General features: G+C 37.0%; 1 protein-coding gene across 6 annotated transcripts in view; it reads right to left on the reverse strand.

Moving 5' to 3' along the window:
* The window catches only part of CDC42BPA (CDC42 binding protein kinase alpha), a 189,524-nt gene that overhangs the window by 56,940 nt on the left and 112,714 nt on the right, over positions 1-19,870 (reverse strand). For all 6 annotated transcript variants that reach the window (XR_012632934.1, XM_074897332.1, XM_074897329.1 and 3 more), the window contains exons 10-17: positions 19,477-19,556; positions 18,221-18,387; positions 17,672-17,794; positions 11,317-11,450; positions 9,514-9,756; positions 9,150-9,260; positions 5,022-5,269; positions 242-347 (exon numbers count right to left, since the gene is read on the reverse strand). Coding sequence is in view for 5 of the 6 variants with exons in the window: in XM_074897332.1 (XP_074753433.1) it covers positions 242-347; positions 5,022-5,269; positions 9,150-9,260; positions 9,514-9,756; positions 11,317-11,450; positions 17,672-17,794; positions 18,221-18,387; positions 19,477-19,556 (1,212 nt within the window). In the remaining variant the exon portion in view is untranslated. The remainder of the gene's footprint in view (positions 1-241; positions 348-5,021; positions 5,270-9,149; positions 9,261-9,513; positions 9,757-11,316; positions 11,451-17,671; positions 17,795-18,220; positions 18,388-19,476; positions 19,557-19,870) is intronic.

Genomic DNA, 19,870 nt, shown 5'->3' on the forward strand with positions numbered 1-19,870 from the left:
TGTAAAACCATCTAACTCAATTACTACACATACATGCATACATATATATGCACACATTCTCAAGTTCAAGATGCATACAGATATTCTCTATTCAAATCATTCATTAAACACCATTTTCTGTGTAATATCAATTTATGCTAGCAATTAAGAGTTAATAATAACCCAGTACAGCTCTATACTGTCCAATTTGTACATAGCATACTCTAGTTGTAAACTCAGGACTCCAGTAATCAGCACTTACCTTATCAAGTTCATTAGAAAGTTTTTTGTTTTCTTCTGTCAGCAGAATCTTTTCTCGTTCATACTTCTGCTTGAACTCTGTTTCAAATTCCTCTCTTTCACTTTGGCTAAGAAATAAAATTAAGCAGAATTAGAAAGTTTCCTATTCTAAAACTCACCACACTATTCACTTAAATACGTAAAGATCAATGAGGACTATAACACAGTCCTTAGACAATGATCTTTCCTCTGGTACATAATTAACAGAGCTCCACTGAGCTCATGTTTATCAATCTTATACATATTTTAGGCTTCAAATGAATCCTTCAAACACTGAGCAGATGTAATTCTGCAGACTAAGGTGTGTGTCGATATTCTAAGACACTCAGGGTAAATTCTCATCTCACAGAAACATTATTTTAAACTTAGACATTTCTTTAATTCCAAGTTTCACACAGAATGACAGGCAAAAATGACCACATATGAAATCAGAACATACAGAAGCTAAATTAGAGTGCTTGGGGCTGGGTCTCTGATGAGAAAAGCTAGAGGATCCATTCGAACTCTACCACATATTTACGATCAGCAAAACGTGGATTATACACTCCTAGTATCACCAGACTCTAGAGCAGATTTGGACCATTCTTTTTGAGAGAGTTTCAGAGTAGCCGTTTCCCCCAAACCCTCCCTTCTACTGTGGATGTCATTCAGAAAAGGAGAACCCCTGGTTCGTTCTGCTTAACATCAACTTTGATCTTGCACAATTAATACGAGAACCCGAAAATAAATGAAGCTGCAGGTCCTGTTTGCTAAAAAACACTGTGATTTCCTTAAAGTGGTATATGGCAATGTTTTGATGTATAACTCCTACCTCACATCCGCTCTTTTGAGACTCACTACATGTGAATCTTGTATTCACCATTTCACCAATTATTCAGGTATCTGGCACAAAATTCATCAGTAGGTTGATGGAACTATACTATAAGTGCCGCATACAGTATAAATACCCTGTCAGCAAATACCACTGTCCAGCCTTAAATGGTTTGAAAAAGTGCCCAGTATAAAAGGTTAACTGTAAAAATAAAATCCAGGGTAAGCCTTGAGCACTGTACTTTTTTTTCTGGACACCGATCAGAATTTTACATTGTGCAACAGAGAAATTACATCCTCGCCTCTTTTTCTGAGATGCAGAACTACTAGGACTGCCAAATGGAGAGAACACCCTTAAAAGATGAGAAGTGTCAGCGGTTACAGTGAACCCAGTTAAGAATAATGCTGGTTTGAATTTCCTATTGCTAATTTGAAATTCATTTAGTGCTTCAACTGCTCTTTGAAATCCAGTACAGCATGTTAGACTCATGGTGAAATTCTATGTTGCTAGGCATCCTTTGAAACATAACACTACATCCTAGTAAAGTAACATACTATCGTTACTGTTTAAACGCCAAGTTTGAAATTCACCACCACTCCTTTTCTATATCAACAGATTCTATGCATATGATGAGCAGTCTAGGGAAAAGGCAGGAAGAGATTAAAGCACTGGCTGTCAAGGGAATTAATAACAGGTCCTGCTTCTGTTTGCAAGCCATAGATTCAAAGCTAATTTCTCAGAGAGTAGAGCAAACTAATTTCTAATTAATTTCTTTTATTTAGCTTTTAGGGTTTTGTTTAGGGTTTTTTGTTCTGTATTTGTCTAAAATTAATTCTGGTCAGAATTTATACCAGTCAGACTGGTATAGTATAATACAGAAATGAAGATAAATTTTAAACAGAAGACAATGTGGGTGCAAACATACCAAAATATCAACTTGGCAAACCACAGAACTGCAACAGACTCCAGAGGCATACCTTGGACAGACAGGAAGATCAAAATAATCTATTTGCTTTGAAGCCTGGCATCCTCCTCTCACATCAAGCTTTTTCTCTCATCTAAAATGTAGCTATGTATCTGCTCTTCCAGTTTAAGAAATCTTACATGATCCAGCATTCTTTTTATCAGTAAAATAATAGTAGCAAACCACATGCAAGCAATGTGAAATACAGCTTTATGGTATCACTTTGTCGCTCCAGCTCTTTATTGTGGCTGTACAAAGTGGAGAAATAACTTACTGCTCTGAAACCAAGAAAAGTAGACGTGAAACAAACACCAGCTCCCAAGTTTCTTTGTATCACACAATTTTAAAACAGCAAACGCTGTTTTTATAAAGCTCTCTGCTTTATAAATCTATCATTAAATGACAGGCTTAAAACAAACTTCTACAAATGTGATTTATTTACACAGTTTCTTGCACCTTATTCTGAAATATTTCATAATGACAATTCTAAGAAATGGAGCATTGTGCTACACAGATTACTGGCCTGATACCGTGTTCCTATGTTCCCAATCTTAGTAGCTTACATTTTATGAGACTTTAGAAAAGGGCAATAATTTTGTACAGAAAGATAGCTTTTTTCCCTTCAAGACTAATGCTGTTGAAATCACAGAAGAAAGCTTAAATTTAAAGGAGACAAAGAAAAAAATACCTATCTTAAAAAATAAAACAGAAACCACCAACATACAAGTTACATAAAAGAGTGCACACAGATTTTGATGAAGCTCTTATTAACCCTTGCTTAGAAAAACCTACATAACTCACTCTATATACTATAGCCCTTAAGAAGTAATGCAACCACATCCTCTTAACAAAGCCTTTTTAAAAAGATGCACTATACAAAAGCCTTTTTTTAAAATATACACTAAAGATTATTCTTAGACTACTAAAATTTTTTTGCCAAACTGTATACACACACTTCAAGCCCACACCCATCCCAAGCCCATTATTGAAATAATTCCACTTGTTTTGGCATAAAGCCTCCAGGTGCTTCCTTTTCAACACTTACATTGAACATCTCTGTACTGGAAGACTCACAAAAAGCTTTGCAAGCCTGATTACAATAGCTAAAAACAATATGTGTAAGCAGAAACAAAAAAAAATAAATCCATGTTCACTTAAGAAAGCTACCAAATATTGAGAATCGAGCAGCAATTCTTCCATTCCTAATATTTAAGCTTCCCTTCTAAATCCCTGAACTACTACAGAAATCAATCTGCAGCACACCTCGAACAGTGGGCTTCTGCATTTCTGTGGATTCCCAACACTTGCACGAGATTCTGCAGATTTGTTTAACAAAACCCAGTTAAGATCAGGTCTTCACTAATCACTCATCATGTGCTTGGACACCTGACTTTGTATGATGCTCCCATTAAGAGCCAAATGTTGGATAATGGTTATGTGACACATTTGTGTTCATGCTTTAAAATGTTCTCTTCCACCAACACTTGAAATACACACAAAAATATGTGGTCATGTCAGCAATCATTTTAGATTTGCATCCAGTTCTTTTTTTAATTATAGAGAGAAACTAGACCAAAAAAAGGTTTATGAACTAGCTAGATCAGCATCACTAGGTCATTTGTTATTTCACTAGATAAACACCTAGTTAGAAATTTTGCAGCTGTACAACATTAGAATGGTTCTGATAAATCTCCAAGCAGCATTTCGTCTGGTCAGTGTTTGGAGGTATGATCTTTAGCAACAGTTTAACCTGCCAAAAGAGGTATTATTGATTTTTTATTGAATATTTCTTCTTCTGAGACACTACTGGACTGAGATGGCATTAAAGGAGTATCATACTATCACCTTCATATATTATAAAACAGCATAGCCTTTTGTGCATTTGTAACTCATAGGTCAGCAAGACCGTTAAGTTGTGGTACAATGAAAACACTCTGCTGATGCAAATTTTACCTCTCAACCTAGAACAAAGCAGCAAACTACTGTGTTAGTATGTTCCGCCTACGAATAACTGCATTCTAGGAAGAAACAGTATATCTACTGCATTCTAGGCTGTATGATCTACTTCCCTTGACAGAAACATTTTACTAGAAAAGCAGTGTTTCCACCTCTGTTTGCATAAGCTTTTTTTTTGAAAATTCTGTATTTTGTTTAGTACTTGTATTTAAGGACTTGCTACAGTTTGGCTAAGCTTTCAGCAGGAACTTCTCTATGGGTTTTCTAATATGCCATCTTGCTACAGCAGCAAAAGAAAGCATCTATGTTAGTGTCTATAAAGCATTCTGAATTTTTTATGAATGAAAATGAACATGTTCAATTTATGACTGTTTCCATTACTACCACTGTCCAACAGAAAAACTTGTTTTTATTGATGAATGCCTCAAGGAACATTCTCAAGGCCAGTTATAAGCTCCACCACGTGGGACAGAAAAAAACAGGTCTCTGACAAATTACCATGTCAGAAGAGATAAAGCAGCTTATGCCTACAGTAGTCTGATGACTGATGTTAACACCGGATGGAACCCAGCATGGATTAGCCTTAGTCCGCATTAAGTGACTGTTCCTGTGCTGGCAGAAATGTAAGTAATAGTTGATCTCTAACACATTAGTTTTGTATCAAAAGATGAAAATACCAAACAAAAAAAAAGTCAAAAAACTATTTTAAACTGCAACATAAGCTTCAGGGGTTGACTTACCCCAAGCTGCAAGTCTGCAACTCAAATTACATACCTTGGAATGGTCAGCCAGCCAGTTAATTTTGAAGCAAAATTAACCATTTCAGTAGAGGGATGTGGATTTTTTTGTTCTGTTTTATTTTTAAAGGTGATTGTGTTCAACCCTGGCATTAGCTCAGCCAAAATGCACCTGTCTGCTCTACAATTAAGGAAGTGATAGCGTGTTTGAAAACATACTAGGAGATTTGAAAAGATATTTTGAGCTTAAAGGTGAATTTCACACAATACTCACTTTTCTCTTCTGGTTTTCTCTAACTTGTCTTTCAAAATCATAATCTCCTTCTTGAGAGCAAGCTGCTGGCTCTCTGCATCCCGCAGTTCTTTCTTCAGACTTTTTATTTCATTAGCATGCATTATTTCACGTTTAGATAGCTCCTCTTCATAGAAAACACTTTTCTTTTCCAGGTCTGCCTTTAATTTAGTGATCTCTTGCTGGTGTTCTATACTGCTTACGCCAGGTGAGCGGCCAACCTGTTTTTGCTAAAATAAATAGCCCCAAGTTAGCACTCAAGAAAGCTGAAAATGATGCTTAATAACAACTCAATTCATGTCTGTTTAGAAAATATCCCACTTGACTTAAACACACCTATCTCAGGTTTTTTTGAAACTTTGTTAGAGCATAAATCTGAACTGTACTCTTTTGTGATTTAAATGCAGTAATAGTTTTAAAGCCATTGAAAATCTGATCATCTCTTTAAACATCTCTGGTCACATTCTGACTCTCCTTATATGGAGTCAGCAAGTGACCACAGAATTAGATTTTTATGCTCCCACTCACACAGTTGACAGCAACGAGTTCAAGTGTTTTTCAGTAATGCAGAATAAGGACTACGATATACAGTCAATATATTTTAAAGCACAAATAATTTATGGAAAAGCTATACTAGGACAAGCAGAGGCTTAACTGAAGGTGAAACGAGCTATAGAAGCACTATATGGATTGCATCAGTCAGGAGGGAAATCTGACCTATTTTATTTAAATTGACCATTTACATCATAGTGGATTAATAGGAAAAACAAGCTTTAAACAATAAGAGTAATTACTTCACTTTTCGCAGCTGCATAGCTCTCTTAGTGAGGTCTTCTGGCATTTCAATAGTCTTTACACACTGCTTCAGGATACATACACATTTGCACCAAATGCTGCACTCACTAAACTCAATGTCCTGCCATAACATAGAGGAGGAGCAAGATCAGGTTCAAAATGAGAGTGGCATGACATGCACTGAAATCCAAGCTTGGAAATACTTTTTAATGTAAACATATGTATAACTTGGTTTGGATTTTTTTTCTGTTTTTTAAAATACGTAATTAAATAAACGTAGTCTAAGTAAAGGAAGTTACTTAATAAAAACACTGTGTTTTGAGAAATTGCAGGTAACTGGAAAACCTAATTCCTTACAGTGACTGTCTCACACCTTTAGGAGGATTGAAGATATTTTATTAATTGTACCTCCATTTTTACCATGAGATATTAAAATCCTCTCAGTCACCCTTAATTAAACATGGCTTTGGGTAGTTTTCTTTTGCTGATATATGAACAAACTTCAGGAGTTAACTGTCATTGTAGAATGTTCAAATGAGTTGAATTTCTACCGTGACGAATTCTGTGAGAAAGCTGGGCCTTGCTGTTAGTGTCAGCAGAACGCTGCAAAACCCACTAAACATATGAGCCAGATATGTGCTGCTACCGCATTGTTTTCTCTAACTCATCAAAACGGTCATCTGTTTTGATCTAAGAGTTAAATCCTGCCCTTAGGATGCAGAATGGTAAATTGGAGAAAGAAGATGTCATCCTAACAGGAGATGGCTTGGAGAAAGATTAAAAAAAAAAAAAAAAGAAAAAAGAAAGTAAGTATAGGAATTTTCTTTCATGCATGGACAGGTAACTACTGAACTTAAGTTTGTTACTGCCCAACATGCCAAATTGCACACACATATATGGCAATGGAGCTCTGCAACATCATCTATCTGGTACATAAAATGTTATAGTGGTGTTTCCCTTTTTTTTTTTTCCACAGGATGCTATTAAGACTCTATGACAGATGGTGCAGTAGAAGAGAAAGCTGTATGGTATTGTACAGTGGTTTACAGAACTAGAACTATACAGGAAACACAGAATGTATTGTGAATTCATGTAAACACAATTCCAAGTAGATGTTTTCATACATGCCTGTTTCAAGTGGACAAATGGTGGAACTGAGACATAATACATCTCCTGGCACATAGATAGTTAGGTGCTGTTTAATGCACTCCAGGATGCTGTTTGACCTCTTGGCTGTCTGGGCACACTGCTAACTCATATTGAGCCTGATTTTTTTTTTTTTTTTTAATTCAGATATATGACATCCACTGGATCTCCTTTGTCCACACACTTATTGACAACTTCCAGCAGGTCAGTGTTGTAGGACTTGGCTGGATAGAAAGCACACTGCCTTCTTCCCAATAGGCTCTACTTTATCCATGAGCTCAGATCTTACTCTTTACTACAGGCTCTACCCCCTTCCTAAGGAAGTCCCACCCACTGCTCTGCAGTTTCCAGGATCTTCTGGATGAGATTTACAGTGGCACAGTGGGCTGTAATAAAAAGGTGCACATCGTGGCCAGCAGCTCTCTTACTTCTCACCTGAGTTCCTTCAGAACCCCCTCAGTGAGGCCACCGGTTCGGGTTGACTGCACATCTGACTCACCTGCCAGCAAAAATGCTTCTTTCACATCATCCTCTGACTGAACCAACTCATCTGACCAACATCCTGCACTTCTGTGTGGCAACCTCCCCTGCTTCAGCAGCAAAGTCTGACACACCAAAAACTTGTTGAGCATTTCTGTCAGAGTCCTATCAATTCAGATTACTTTTTTCATCCCTGCCAACGAGCAGCCCCCCATGAGTTTCCTAAGGTGGCTTTCTGCTTTTGATTTAAAGAACTTCCCACAATCACTCTGAGCATCCTTTGCAAAGTACTCTCTAAATTCTCTCTCTTCAGTCCTCAACATCCTGTTTACATTTAACTTGCCATCATTTATGGACTTTTCTATTCTCCTCATTTGAAGAAACTTTCCTTTTTTTCTTTAAATATCGACTTTTTCTCTATAATAGTCTCCTGAACTTAGCTAAGGAGCCATGCAGAGATCTGACTGAATGCATCACAACAACTGCATATGATCCAAAGCATGCTCACTGTACTGTGAAATATTACTAAGAAAGCTACAAGTCCTCTTTCCTCTTCTGAAAACTTGCCCTGTTGTTATAAATCAGCATATCATTTATTCTCAATAGAGCTCCATAAATTCTTCTTGCCTCTTAAGCCATCATACAAACTCTTCACTGGTGGTGAAGATTCATGAAAGCAGAAGAAATACATCTTAGTTTTCAGATAACAATCTGAACTCACAGCAGTGGAAACTTTATAAATCCAAACTTCTTACTGAATGGATTTCCTTATCGTCATTTAGCAAAGGAAGGCAAAATAAAAGAATGTTTCCAAAGAAACCCCAAGAGTGACTTCATGTTGACAAATATCCCACAGAATTCTAATAAAGAAACCCCTGTTATTCATGTAAATTAAGGCCAGAATAGGCCTAATCTGATATTTTGCACAAAAAGTTTAGAATTATCCCACTGGACAAAACATTGGGAACAGAATTTTGCTGTAAATGAAGAACAATCCTCATGTGGAAATAAAAAAATTTCTCACTCAGTTTTTGAGATAGTCTGATTTCTTCAGAGCACCATATAAAATGCTAAATTATACCATAAAATAACGGCTAACATTCTTGGCTTACTTAATTTCTGCTCCTAAAAACACATATACGTCTGAGCAATCTCATCAATATAAACAAAGTCTTAGTGCTCATGTGCAAAAATGTCTCAACGTCTGACTGAAAGGCAGAATTACCCTAAAACTTTTTCTCTACAGTTACATCAGTTGACAACTATGGTGGAGGAAACCATCCTTCTTTGGACTGACATGCTGAATAACAACACAGTACACAAGACATCTATACAGAAAGCTGTATAGACTGCAGGTTTATCTTCAAATACTCAACCATCCTACCCAAAAAAAACCCAACAGAACACTTTTTAACAGGTAAACAAAGTAATAATGAAAGCAATCTGGAGAAAGATCATTGACTATTAAGAAATACTTTAGTGAGCATTGAACACACTGCCCTGAAAAGTGCATTAGGTACATGTTGATGTTTCTGGACAGGAATGTGATCCATGCTTGCATTAATATTCAGCATCAACTGAAGTGACAAACTGACAATACCCTTTTGTTCTACATCTGAAAGCAATCAAACAGATTCAAGTCCTAGTTGACTAGTAAGTTTGCAGGTGTTAATATCAAAACAGACTAACCTTTAGCCCTTCTACTTCGCTTTCCAACTGTTTAGAGTACTGTTCACTCCTCTCTCGCAATTTCCTGTCTTTGGATGCCTCAGCAGCTGCGGCTTCAGCTTGGACTTCCAGCTACAAAAGTACATATGTTTTTAATAGGTAGGATTCTTATGGGTTTTTTTTTTTCAAAATCTATTGATGGTTTGCAATATAAGAGATAAATCTTCAGCACTAAACTGAACACTTCAAATTTTTAGAAAACAAAATCGGTACTGTTTGAAACAACAAAGAATTAAAGATTTATAGATAAAAAAAATTACATTGTCAGAAAACCTTACGTATAACTACTATTTCATAGATTCTAAACAGTCTTCTCACCACTTACTTCTTTTTTAAGTCTCTCTGTTCTGCGTAACTCTTGCCTTAAACTTTCTACTTTTTGCATCACCACTTCCATTTCTTCCTCCTTATCTCGGAGCTGGCGGGCAAGCTTTTGTTTTTGAGAGTGCAAGTCTGTCAGCCGCTCGTTCATCTCTGAGAACTCCTGCATTGCCAATTTCCGCTGGCTGTGTGCATCTTTCAGCTCTTTGGCTTGGGATTTTAATCTGTCACTAGACTCTGCCAGTTCCTACAGTTTAAAAAAAGAATTAAGTAATAAACCTAGAAAGCTGCAAGGCCAATTCTGTCGTTGGATGCGCATCTAACACCTTTTCCAGAGTGAACAGAAACTACATATTAATTTCTTTTCATGAATGCATCTCTAATACAGATTGTATGCCTCTATAAATATGGAAAGAGGCCAGGTTTTACACTACTGAAGTTCATAAAACTGCATAAATGTAAACTGAGTAGGAACTTACTCCACCATTATACGTTAAACACAACGGCTTTCAAGCATTAAAATACAAAAATACCTTGCTTTCTTAACTAAAAGATATCATCAGCATAGTTTTTCAGAAATCATTAAATAAATAAAAAGAATAGTACTTATCTGCTAAATGATTTTAAAAGTTTTTGCATTAATTGGAGAACTCTGCTCTATGAAAATTTCTACTTAGAAGCTTTTGAAAATTGACCTGCAATGGCGAGTATGACTTCCACACACTGTACCATAATACCAAATATTACAGAAAGTTTCAGGCAACAAAGCACTGTAGTGATTAACAGCAAGATATGATAATTACTCTTTTAGAAGAACCTACATGAAGTAACACTGCTAGTGCTGTGATAACTCTACAGCACAGTACCTTCATAAAGCTTGCTGTGTCCTAGATCTGTGCTACTACACCACAACAGTTTAAACGGTTTAATGATGTTCAGCCAAACTGGAGCAGAACAAAGAAGCAAGGAAAAGAGAGTCTGAGGATGAAAAGAACAGCCGCAGGAAGAATCAATATTTAGCACTGTTGACATCTATACAACTCTAAATGCATTTGTTATGAAGAGAGGTCCTAATAACTACGAGTTGTTTTAGAAGAGAGATGCTCTTTCTTGGACAAACTGGCAGCTTTCAAGGTTTTAAGAGCCTTAAGGGTTAAAAGAAACTGTTAAATACATCAAGTGTGGACTCTAAAATACTGGGCAGATATAATCATCATGAGAAGCAGGCTAATGTATTTCACACCTGATTACAGGCTGATTTAACCATGAATATAAAAAAGAGCCATGAAAGGACAGTATGTTATAAATAACAAAACAAGGAATCAAGGAGACAGAGAAGAAGAAATAAACCTCAGTATTGTTTAACAGTAGTTATTTCAAATTAGTTTTCAATCTTCACATGTGGGCAATTTTTCATATCTCTCTTCTGGAAACAATTCTGTGACACAGCTTTAATACCATATTCTTAACATTTTTTCCTTGCTACAGTCTTACCCATTCAGATTATATTATTTATCTAGAATAGTTCTTTATTTTGTCTTCTAACTACTAGCATTATCACCTTAATCTGAAGCTATAAAACCTTCTTTGCAGCCACTATCTATAAGCAGTCACGTAGGAGCAGTCATACACACAGTATGTTAAATAACGTCCTTGTCTTCAAAAAAAAAGGTAGAAAGCAAAGTAGGTCACACTACACATTTGTTGTCTGCTCATTAGTTTTACACTTGAAAGTTATTTCAAGCAAAATGAACAAAAATAAAATAGTCTTTAGGGTTTAGAAGAGTTGCTGACAAAATGCTTTTACCTTATTAAGATCTTCCCTCTCTTGCTTCAGCGTTCTGACCTGTTTCTCAAAAGCCTTTATTTGTCTGGAAGCATCATCCAACTCCCGCCTTGCAGTGCTGGCCTCCTCAAGTTGCTGTTCTAGCTGACCAGAATCTAGAAAAAACAGGGGACTTCTAAATACGTCAAGGAAAAAAATCATTATTCTAGAACAGCACAGTCTAGCTCCTTTAAGTCCCTTCAGTATGTGTTTCTATTTAATCACAAAATAATGCAATTCTTGTCCGGTTGAGAAAAGTGAGCAGGTTGTTTCAACTGCTATTATCTGCTTTTAATGAAACAGAATAGAAGGTCACAGCTTGCTGCAAAACAACATAGAAAGCAGTAACAACTTGTCTTTTTACTTTATAATAATCATGCACTGTACATAATTCTGTAATGTATGCTCTGACATGACCTATGCATTTGACTTTTACGCACTGTGATGTAATATATAATGCATCTTTTATTACACTGTAATTGTAAACAGTTGCCCTCCTCCTCACAAACTCCCCCAGAAAGAAACAGTAAAAGTAACAGGTCACTCAAGAGCTGGCAAGCGTTCTCCTGTTGATACACTTAAAATTAACTTCAGATGATTTTACTTATTTCTAGTGTGAAAACCACTTGTGTTTATGTGATCTGCTTTATTACTACTATAAATACAGGAAGACTATTACAGTTTCTTACCGTCAGTTACACAATGACAGTACCTTTCTATGCCACAGCTAAATAATGTCATATAAATACACTCAAATGCTACAATGTGAAGAGTTTAAATCCATAAAATACAACAACTGAAAATCTCTAGCTAATGGGTGGTTTTTCCCCTCTTAGACCACAGAATCACAGAATCGTCTAGGTTAGAAAAGACCTTGAAGATCATCCAGACCAACCATTAAACTGACAGTTCCCAACTACACCATATCCCTAAGCACTATGTCAACCCGACTCTTAAACACCTCCAGGGATGGGGACTCCACCACCTCCCCGGGAAGCCCATTCAAACACCTAACAACCCCTTCTGGAAAGAAATGCTTCCTAATATCCAGTCTAAACCTTCCCTGGTGCAACTTGAGGCCACTCCCTCTTGTCCTATCCCTTGTTACTTGGTTAAAGAGACTCATCCCCAGCTCTCTGCAACCTCCTTTCAGGGAGCTGTAGAGGGCGATGAGGTCTCCCCTCAGCCTCCTCTTCTCCAGACTAAACACCCCCAGTTCCCTCAGCTGCTCCTCCTACGACCTGTGCTCCAGACCCTGCACCAGCTTCGTTGCCCTTCCCTGGACACGCTCGAGTCATTCAATGTCCTTTTTGTAGTGAGGGGCCCAAAACTGAACACAGGAATCAAGGTGAGGCCTCACCAGTGCCGACATCCCTTTCCTGTCCCTGCTGGCCATGCTATTGCTGACACAAGCCAGGATGCCATTGGCCTTCTTGGCCACCTGGGCACACTGCTGGCTCCTGTCCAGCCAGCTGTCCATCAACACCCCAGGTCCCTCTCTGACTGGCAGCTCTCCAGCCACTCCTCCCCAAGCCTGTAGCGCTGCTGGGGGTTGTTGTGGCCCAAGGGCAGCCCCCGGCATTTGGCCTTATGGAAACTCCTCCAGTTGGCCTCAGCCCATGGCTCCAGCCTGTCCAGGTCTCTCTGCAGAGCCTCCCTGCCCTCGAGCAGATCAACACTCCCACCCAGCTGGGTGTCACCTGCAAACTGACTGAGGGTGCACTCGATCCCCTCGTCTAGATCATCAATAAAGATGTTAAACAGGAGTGGCCCCAAAATCCAGCCCTGGGGGACACCACTCGTGACCGGCCGCCAACTGGATTTAACTCCGTTCACCACAACTCTTTGGGCCTGGCCATCCAGACAGTTTTTTACCCGGCAAAGCGTGTGCCAATCTGAGCTGTGAGCAGCCAGTTTTGCCAGGAGAACGCTGTGGGAAACAGTGACAAAAGCCTTACTAAAGTCAAGGTAAACAACATCCACAGCCTTTCCCTCATCCAATAAGCAGGTCGCCCTGTCGTAGAAGGAGATCAGGTTTGTTGTTCTTCTGTTGTCCTTTGCTTAAAAACAAGAATTTAAAGCCATATATATTTTCAGGTAGGTTAATTCCAATTTCTATGAAATCACTAGACATTTTGCCTTTGATTTCAGTTGTGGCAGGTCTTCACACCATATGTATTTACCCACAGAACAGGAATCCATCTATACCCTTAATAAGAGCCTTTTATTACTTTTCATAAATGCAACCCTAAGAGACTGGCTCTTGGAGAAATCAAATATAAAAACACATACATTTCTAAGAGCTGTAATTTCTGAAACATAAGAATTTTACAAGCAAATGAATACCATTAGCTTGTACCCAGAAAAATATTCACTATTGTTTTAATTCATTGACTCTTTTAAAAATTTAAAAGAATGCATTTAAATAAGAGATGCAGCTCAAAGCAGAAAATAACTGACTCTTATATAGTCTACTCTGAAGTCACTAGCAAAAAGAAAGTTTATATATAGCTCTACTGAGCCAAGATAAATCTCTCTTCTGTGCATGAACTACTTTGTTCCACAGCTCTGTTTTCTTCTTCCATTGCTGCCCTTTACATATTTGGCAATATTAAAGATTCCTCAAAGTTTTCTCCTATGTAACTTAGCGAACTAAAATTATAACTTTGACCTCAAAAATTGAAAGCATATGCTAGCTTGTCATTTCCTGGAAAACTAGATAGACAAGAAAAATATTTTTTTCTAAGGTCCCACCAGTGACAGTCTTGAATTTGACACAATTTCATGTTCATTTTTTATTACCTTTTTAAGCAGGTGTTTACTCTCACAGATCTAAAAGAGGCAGTAAAACAGGTTAAAGAACATAACCAAAAGCCAGTTATGACATATGTGTAGTAAATGGTAATCTTCCTTTTAATCACTCTAGTTGTTGGGAACATTTATTCACTGTAGCATCTTATTACATTACATTTAATTGTCCAAGAGATGAGCCCAAAGCATAGAGTTCAGCTCTGCATCTGAACTGAACATTCTTAAAGTTAAACAGATCTAGATTTGGAAATTTAGATATTTTAAAGGCCACCCAGAAAACTTGGAACTAACTCCCCTGTATTTGGAAGCATTCAAACATGACCATCACTTGGTTTGTGCCTGTATTCTGTCATTAATTTAGTTTTAAAATCTATCTCACAAAAAAATCCCATAAAATCAAGCAAAACACAACATTCTTTTTTTCCCAGTTTTATCAAATTAGCTTGTATTAGTTACAGCTCCAGACACAAATTAGTCTTCTAACTAATGGCTGTACTGTCTGGACCAGAAAAGGCATTCAAGTATATACTGGGAAAGTTACGTGGTGATGGATTAGACACCTCTACATCTTCCTCATTTAATCACATTGTTCACTTCCAACCAAAAAAAAACCACAAAAGCACATATTGTATCTAGGAATAAATACACAAATACGTATGTGGCACAAAGCAGAAAATTCTTAATGGATACTTAAGGGAGAACCTTCTCAATATTAACTGCCTCCACCAGACATTGACTTCTTTTAAATGTGAAAAGGGCTAACAGTTGTGTTAGGGAACGTTCCCACAACTTTTAAAATTTTTTTTATTATCAAAGGAATCGAGTAATACCTTCAGCAATGAACTGAAATCTAAGTTGCAGCTCAATAGACGAGAATAAAATATAATTTAAAGATGATCCTGATGCTTTTCTATGAAGGTCTGGTCCCACACAAAAGCTGTTCTTGTATATGTTGTTGTTCATTGGTCCCAAAGAACCAAAACCAGAGCTGAGGATCGCTGCAGAACAGAGTTTTCTCATCATGTCTTTTTCCTCATTACAGCAGCAAGCGGAGGGACATTTGGCTGGAGAGAAACTACACAACCACCTTTGTCCTGACATAGCACCAATATGGCATCACTCAAACCAGAGTGATCCTCCCAGATATAGTTAAGCCATGTTTCACATCCCAAAAAAATGCTTATGGTACAATACGAAATTGCTGCAACACGCCAGAGCAGCTGTCCAACTGCGTATCTGTAAGAGACTTTTTTCAGACTCCACAATTTTAACAGCATATAATCTACGTGCTGCAGTCTGCAGTTCATACACAGTATGTTTCTGCCCCATAATGTAGCAGCAGGGTCTAAACACACCAACTAAAATGTCGGGAAGTTAAGTTCAAGTTATTCTTTCTGTGGGTGTCACTGCTGGCATTCCTGACACTTTCAGGAACTGAATGAAGTCTTTTCACGAATACAAACCAAAACAAGTATTTTTTGTAGTTTCCTCCAACCTTTCCCGCTGGATTTTTTTCCCTTGCCACAGGTGGCAAGTAATAGAGATCTATCTACCGCTACTTGTGACTGATTTTTCCCTCACATAAATTCAGACATTTTCCTATTTCAATTGACAAGAGAACTTAGATTTGTTCTTCCCATTTCTATGGTTCTAGTCCTGGTACCTAACAGTCTCTATCAATCTTGTTAATTTTTGTAACTAAAAAACATCTTGCTGTACTTCCTTTTTTTCCTCTTTGAAGATCTCTCTGCTTTCAAGATCCTATTTTGAAGAAACAGTTAGAGAGCAGGAGAGCAGAAGTCCTGTGCTATGAAATCACTACAAGAGAAAACTCCCTTTAACATAATTCAGAGCATCATATCAAGAACTCTCTCTGCAAGTTCTTAAAACATGAATTGCCAGAATCTGGGAGAGCAAGGCTGGAAAAAGATGGATTTGGATATACTGGATTTCCTTGGATCTTTCCCTAAATGTCTCCAGTAGCTTCTGTAAAGACACAGGATACTGGGTTAAGTAGATCTTCACTTTTTGACTAGTCTGGCAGTTCTAAAGAAAGACAGTATGACATTAATTAAAGAAATTAAGCTCTTTATCTGCACAGATTTCAAAACACTTTTCAAACTTAAAGTACTAAGATACTTGATAGCCAAATTTTTAGTTATCATAAAATCTTCATGAACTCTCAGAAGCAAAGGAATAAAATGGAAAGGAAATAAATGTTCAGTTTTGTAAGAAATGACAGTTCATTGACAGCAGAGCTGAGAGGTGGTTCTTCCCCCTCTCATCTCCCTTTCCTTGCATGCACCTATTGCCCACCTTGTGCTGATTTATCAGATCATAAATTGAGTAAATTCTTCGTATCTAGACAGTTCTTTCTTTCTTTCTTTGAGTGAATTAAAGAGAGTCTGGGGCATGCACAGAGAGAGCAAGTGCTACACAGCTGTGAGCAGGACCCATTTTGGTGGCAGAGTTTTGTTTGGTCTGTTTTGCTGCTTGTGGAACTGCAGTCTTATACCCCGTAGTGTCCTCTCCCATGGAAAACACCCTCCACTACTCCCCGCCACTTGGAAAACTCAGTATCACTGTAGCCCACATGCACACAGCCCACCTCCCACACTATTCTAAAATACTGTTCCAAGAAAATACTCAGAAAACCACATCTCCAGTTTGATCTAGCTTTTACTCCACATCCAGTTACGATGCACTAAGCAACAGCACATCGTAAACCTCTGTGGTTTCAAAGAAAATATAAATACAATCAAAATTGTGAACACATCTCACAAATTTGGCCCTTCCAAGGGAGATTCAACAGAAAATGAGACAATGAAAAATATCAGTTGATGCTTAGATCATAATAAACTATCCTTCCATCAAATACTTTTAAGACTACTAAAATTGCTATGTTAAATTCTTCACCCCTCATATTTACTTATGTCAGCAAGAAACACCACCTTCCTTCCATTTTACTACCTATCTACCTGCACAGCAGAGTGCAGAGATGTACAAAGGAAGGAATGCCAAGATATGCTACAGTACTATGACTTCTGAAAAGACAGCAGTGACTTTTGATACTGCCAAAAATAATCAATCAAGTGCTTCATCTGCTCTTGCAGTACACATTGCAGGAGGAAGGGAAGGGGAAGAAAAAAAACAACAAAAAGGTAGTACTATGGAAATTGGTCATGGTTTCACAGATTCTGAGGTAGTGCCTGATCCATGTAAATTAGCAACACCATAATTTAAAGCTAGTGGATCTTTACCACTAATAATAATAGCAGAAGTCACTGAAATCTTCCTTCTGCCTTGCAACTGGAATTACTGAAGTACTGTATATTAAGTTCAATTTGTCGAAAATGTTGAGCTACCAATGAAGAGCAAAGAATAAAATGAGAAGTAGAAATAGACTGGAAGACTCTATGAAAAAACAAAGTAAAACTAGCATTACATTACAAGAAAAAAATCTTGTCAAAATATTGTTTCCTGTTACAGTTTTTACATTAATATTTGTAACATATTTATAACATACCTGTTACCTGTTTCTTCAACTTTTCAATTTCTTCTTTCAAACTTTTAATTTCTAAATCTTTGCTTGCTGTTATTGGGCCATCCACTGTTGAATACTGCAGAGCCTGGACTGTCTGGGTGGACTCTAGAAAAAGATGGTAAAGAGGGACAAATTAGACACCTGACATCTCAGGAGGTCAAAAAGATATTACTGATAGATTAAGACGTGCCTCACTGAGTATTCTACAGTTTGTAATTTCCAACTACCGTATGCCAAATTTTCAGTAACAGTTGTCAGCTAGACAAACTAAGTTTTTAGAGGTTTTAAGAATGAAATCTTTATGCCATATTAACTAAGGTACAGTGAGAACAAAGTCAGCATGTTATAAGAAGTTACATACATGTGATATTTCAGCCATAAAAAGTAACAGACATTTAATTTGTCAAAGGAAATAATGAGAATTCTTTTCTGCTAAAAAGCATTCCAGGAGGTGTATTTATTTTTTTCCACAGTGTAAACCATACCTTACAAACCTAATCAAAGTTGAATAATTTTTTTTAGTGACTATACCTTGTAGTTTTCTACTAAGTTCAAGCTTTTCCTGTTCTAGACGTCTTATTCTCCTCTCATAAGCTTCTGTTGCTAAACTATCCTCCAAAGTTCTTTGAATGCTTGCGTCAAGATCCATGGAGGGTGGTCCAGCTGTCAGTCTTAGACAGCTGCGGTCTGAAAGCACACTGGGAGAAAAAAATTAAATAGCACTGGGTTCTACAACAGACTGTGTTTAAAATAATTTTTTTTAAAAAGCCAATCAATGAATAGTTGTTTAAATAGTTAATTACTATGCAATTTATTATACAGTCAAATAATACCTTGCTAGTATGTGCTCATTAAAAATTGAATTAATTTTTACCTAGCAAGACTGATCACTTCAGTGCATTTATTGTTACATAAAAGTGAAGGAACTCTTGATTAAAAACTGTCATTATGGACAGCCAACATTAGCCAGATAGCAAAAAGCAACAATCTAGGTAGTAAGATTACAATAATGGTTTCTTTTAAAATAATTAATCAAGTTTCCCAAATACTTTAAAGACAACAATCACAACAAATAGTATGAGATTAGCACATGACAGCTAGGGCACATATCACAAATGCTGTGGCCCTGATTCTGTGGATAGTCATGTACACATACTACTACTTATGCAAATAATCCTTCTGAAGTCTACAGGACATGTCACATAACCAGCATTAAGCACATGTGTTTGCAGAAAGATAGGCCTGTTTTTTCAGTGGTTGTAAACGACATTTATTTATTTATTTTCATAAATAAAATACGACCAAGGATATGATCAAGGAGCATACAAGGACTTCCTTGTTACTGATTAATTTAGCATTGAGATGAACATGACAAATACCACATTAATACCAAACATCAATAAATGCAATTTTTAAAAGATTTCCATTCAGACTTACACGAGTGGCAAAAGACTAGAACTAAAACTGTTTTTAAAGTCTAATAAGCTAAGTTCACTCTGGGTCTGCACATCTGGTCCTAACTTTGTCAGATGCAGTTAACTTCATACATTGTCTGAAAACCACCTTTATCAACAAAACTCTTCCGAACACAAGTGCTGACCTTTAAATTCAAGTAAATTTTACCTGCAGAGAGCTCATTCTTTTGGACAGACAGCATTTTAGATTATTGCCTAGTAATTTCCTCAATAAGCCACATTCTTTGGTGTCTGTTTGCAGTTGGTTTCAGAGACATAAACTTAAGATACTATGTAACTATTCCACAGATAATTTTGGAACTCTTAACTTACCAGCTACTTGTGTATGTAAAACCCACAAATGGTAAATGATGGCCAGAAAATGCAGTGTGTGATGGTGGAGGCATTGTTTCCTAGAAAAATAATAGGACAGTTGAGTAAGTAATACTACTACTACTACTACTACTGGACTGAAAAAGATTTTCACATTTAACCATGTGAAGTGTTAGTGTTAATATATTAACAGTCATCTTTATCTACAGCCCAAATATGAAACAGCATAACCTAAACCTGTAACAGCATGCAATATACAAAAATACAGCATGCTGGCATAAAAATGCTTTTCTAATTAAATAGGCTATCATTGGAGGAAAGCAGAATATAACATATAACATATATTAAAAGCTGATTTATTCCTTATTTTTTTCCAGGAAGCTCTTAGCATAAA

This window comes from Athene noctua, chromosome 1, assembly GCF_965140245.1.
Source record: "Athene noctua chromosome 1, bAthNoc1.hap1.1, whole genome shotgun sequence".
Taxonomy (NCBI): domain Eukaryota; kingdom Metazoa; phylum Chordata; class Aves; order Strigiformes; family Strigidae; genus Athene; species Athene noctua.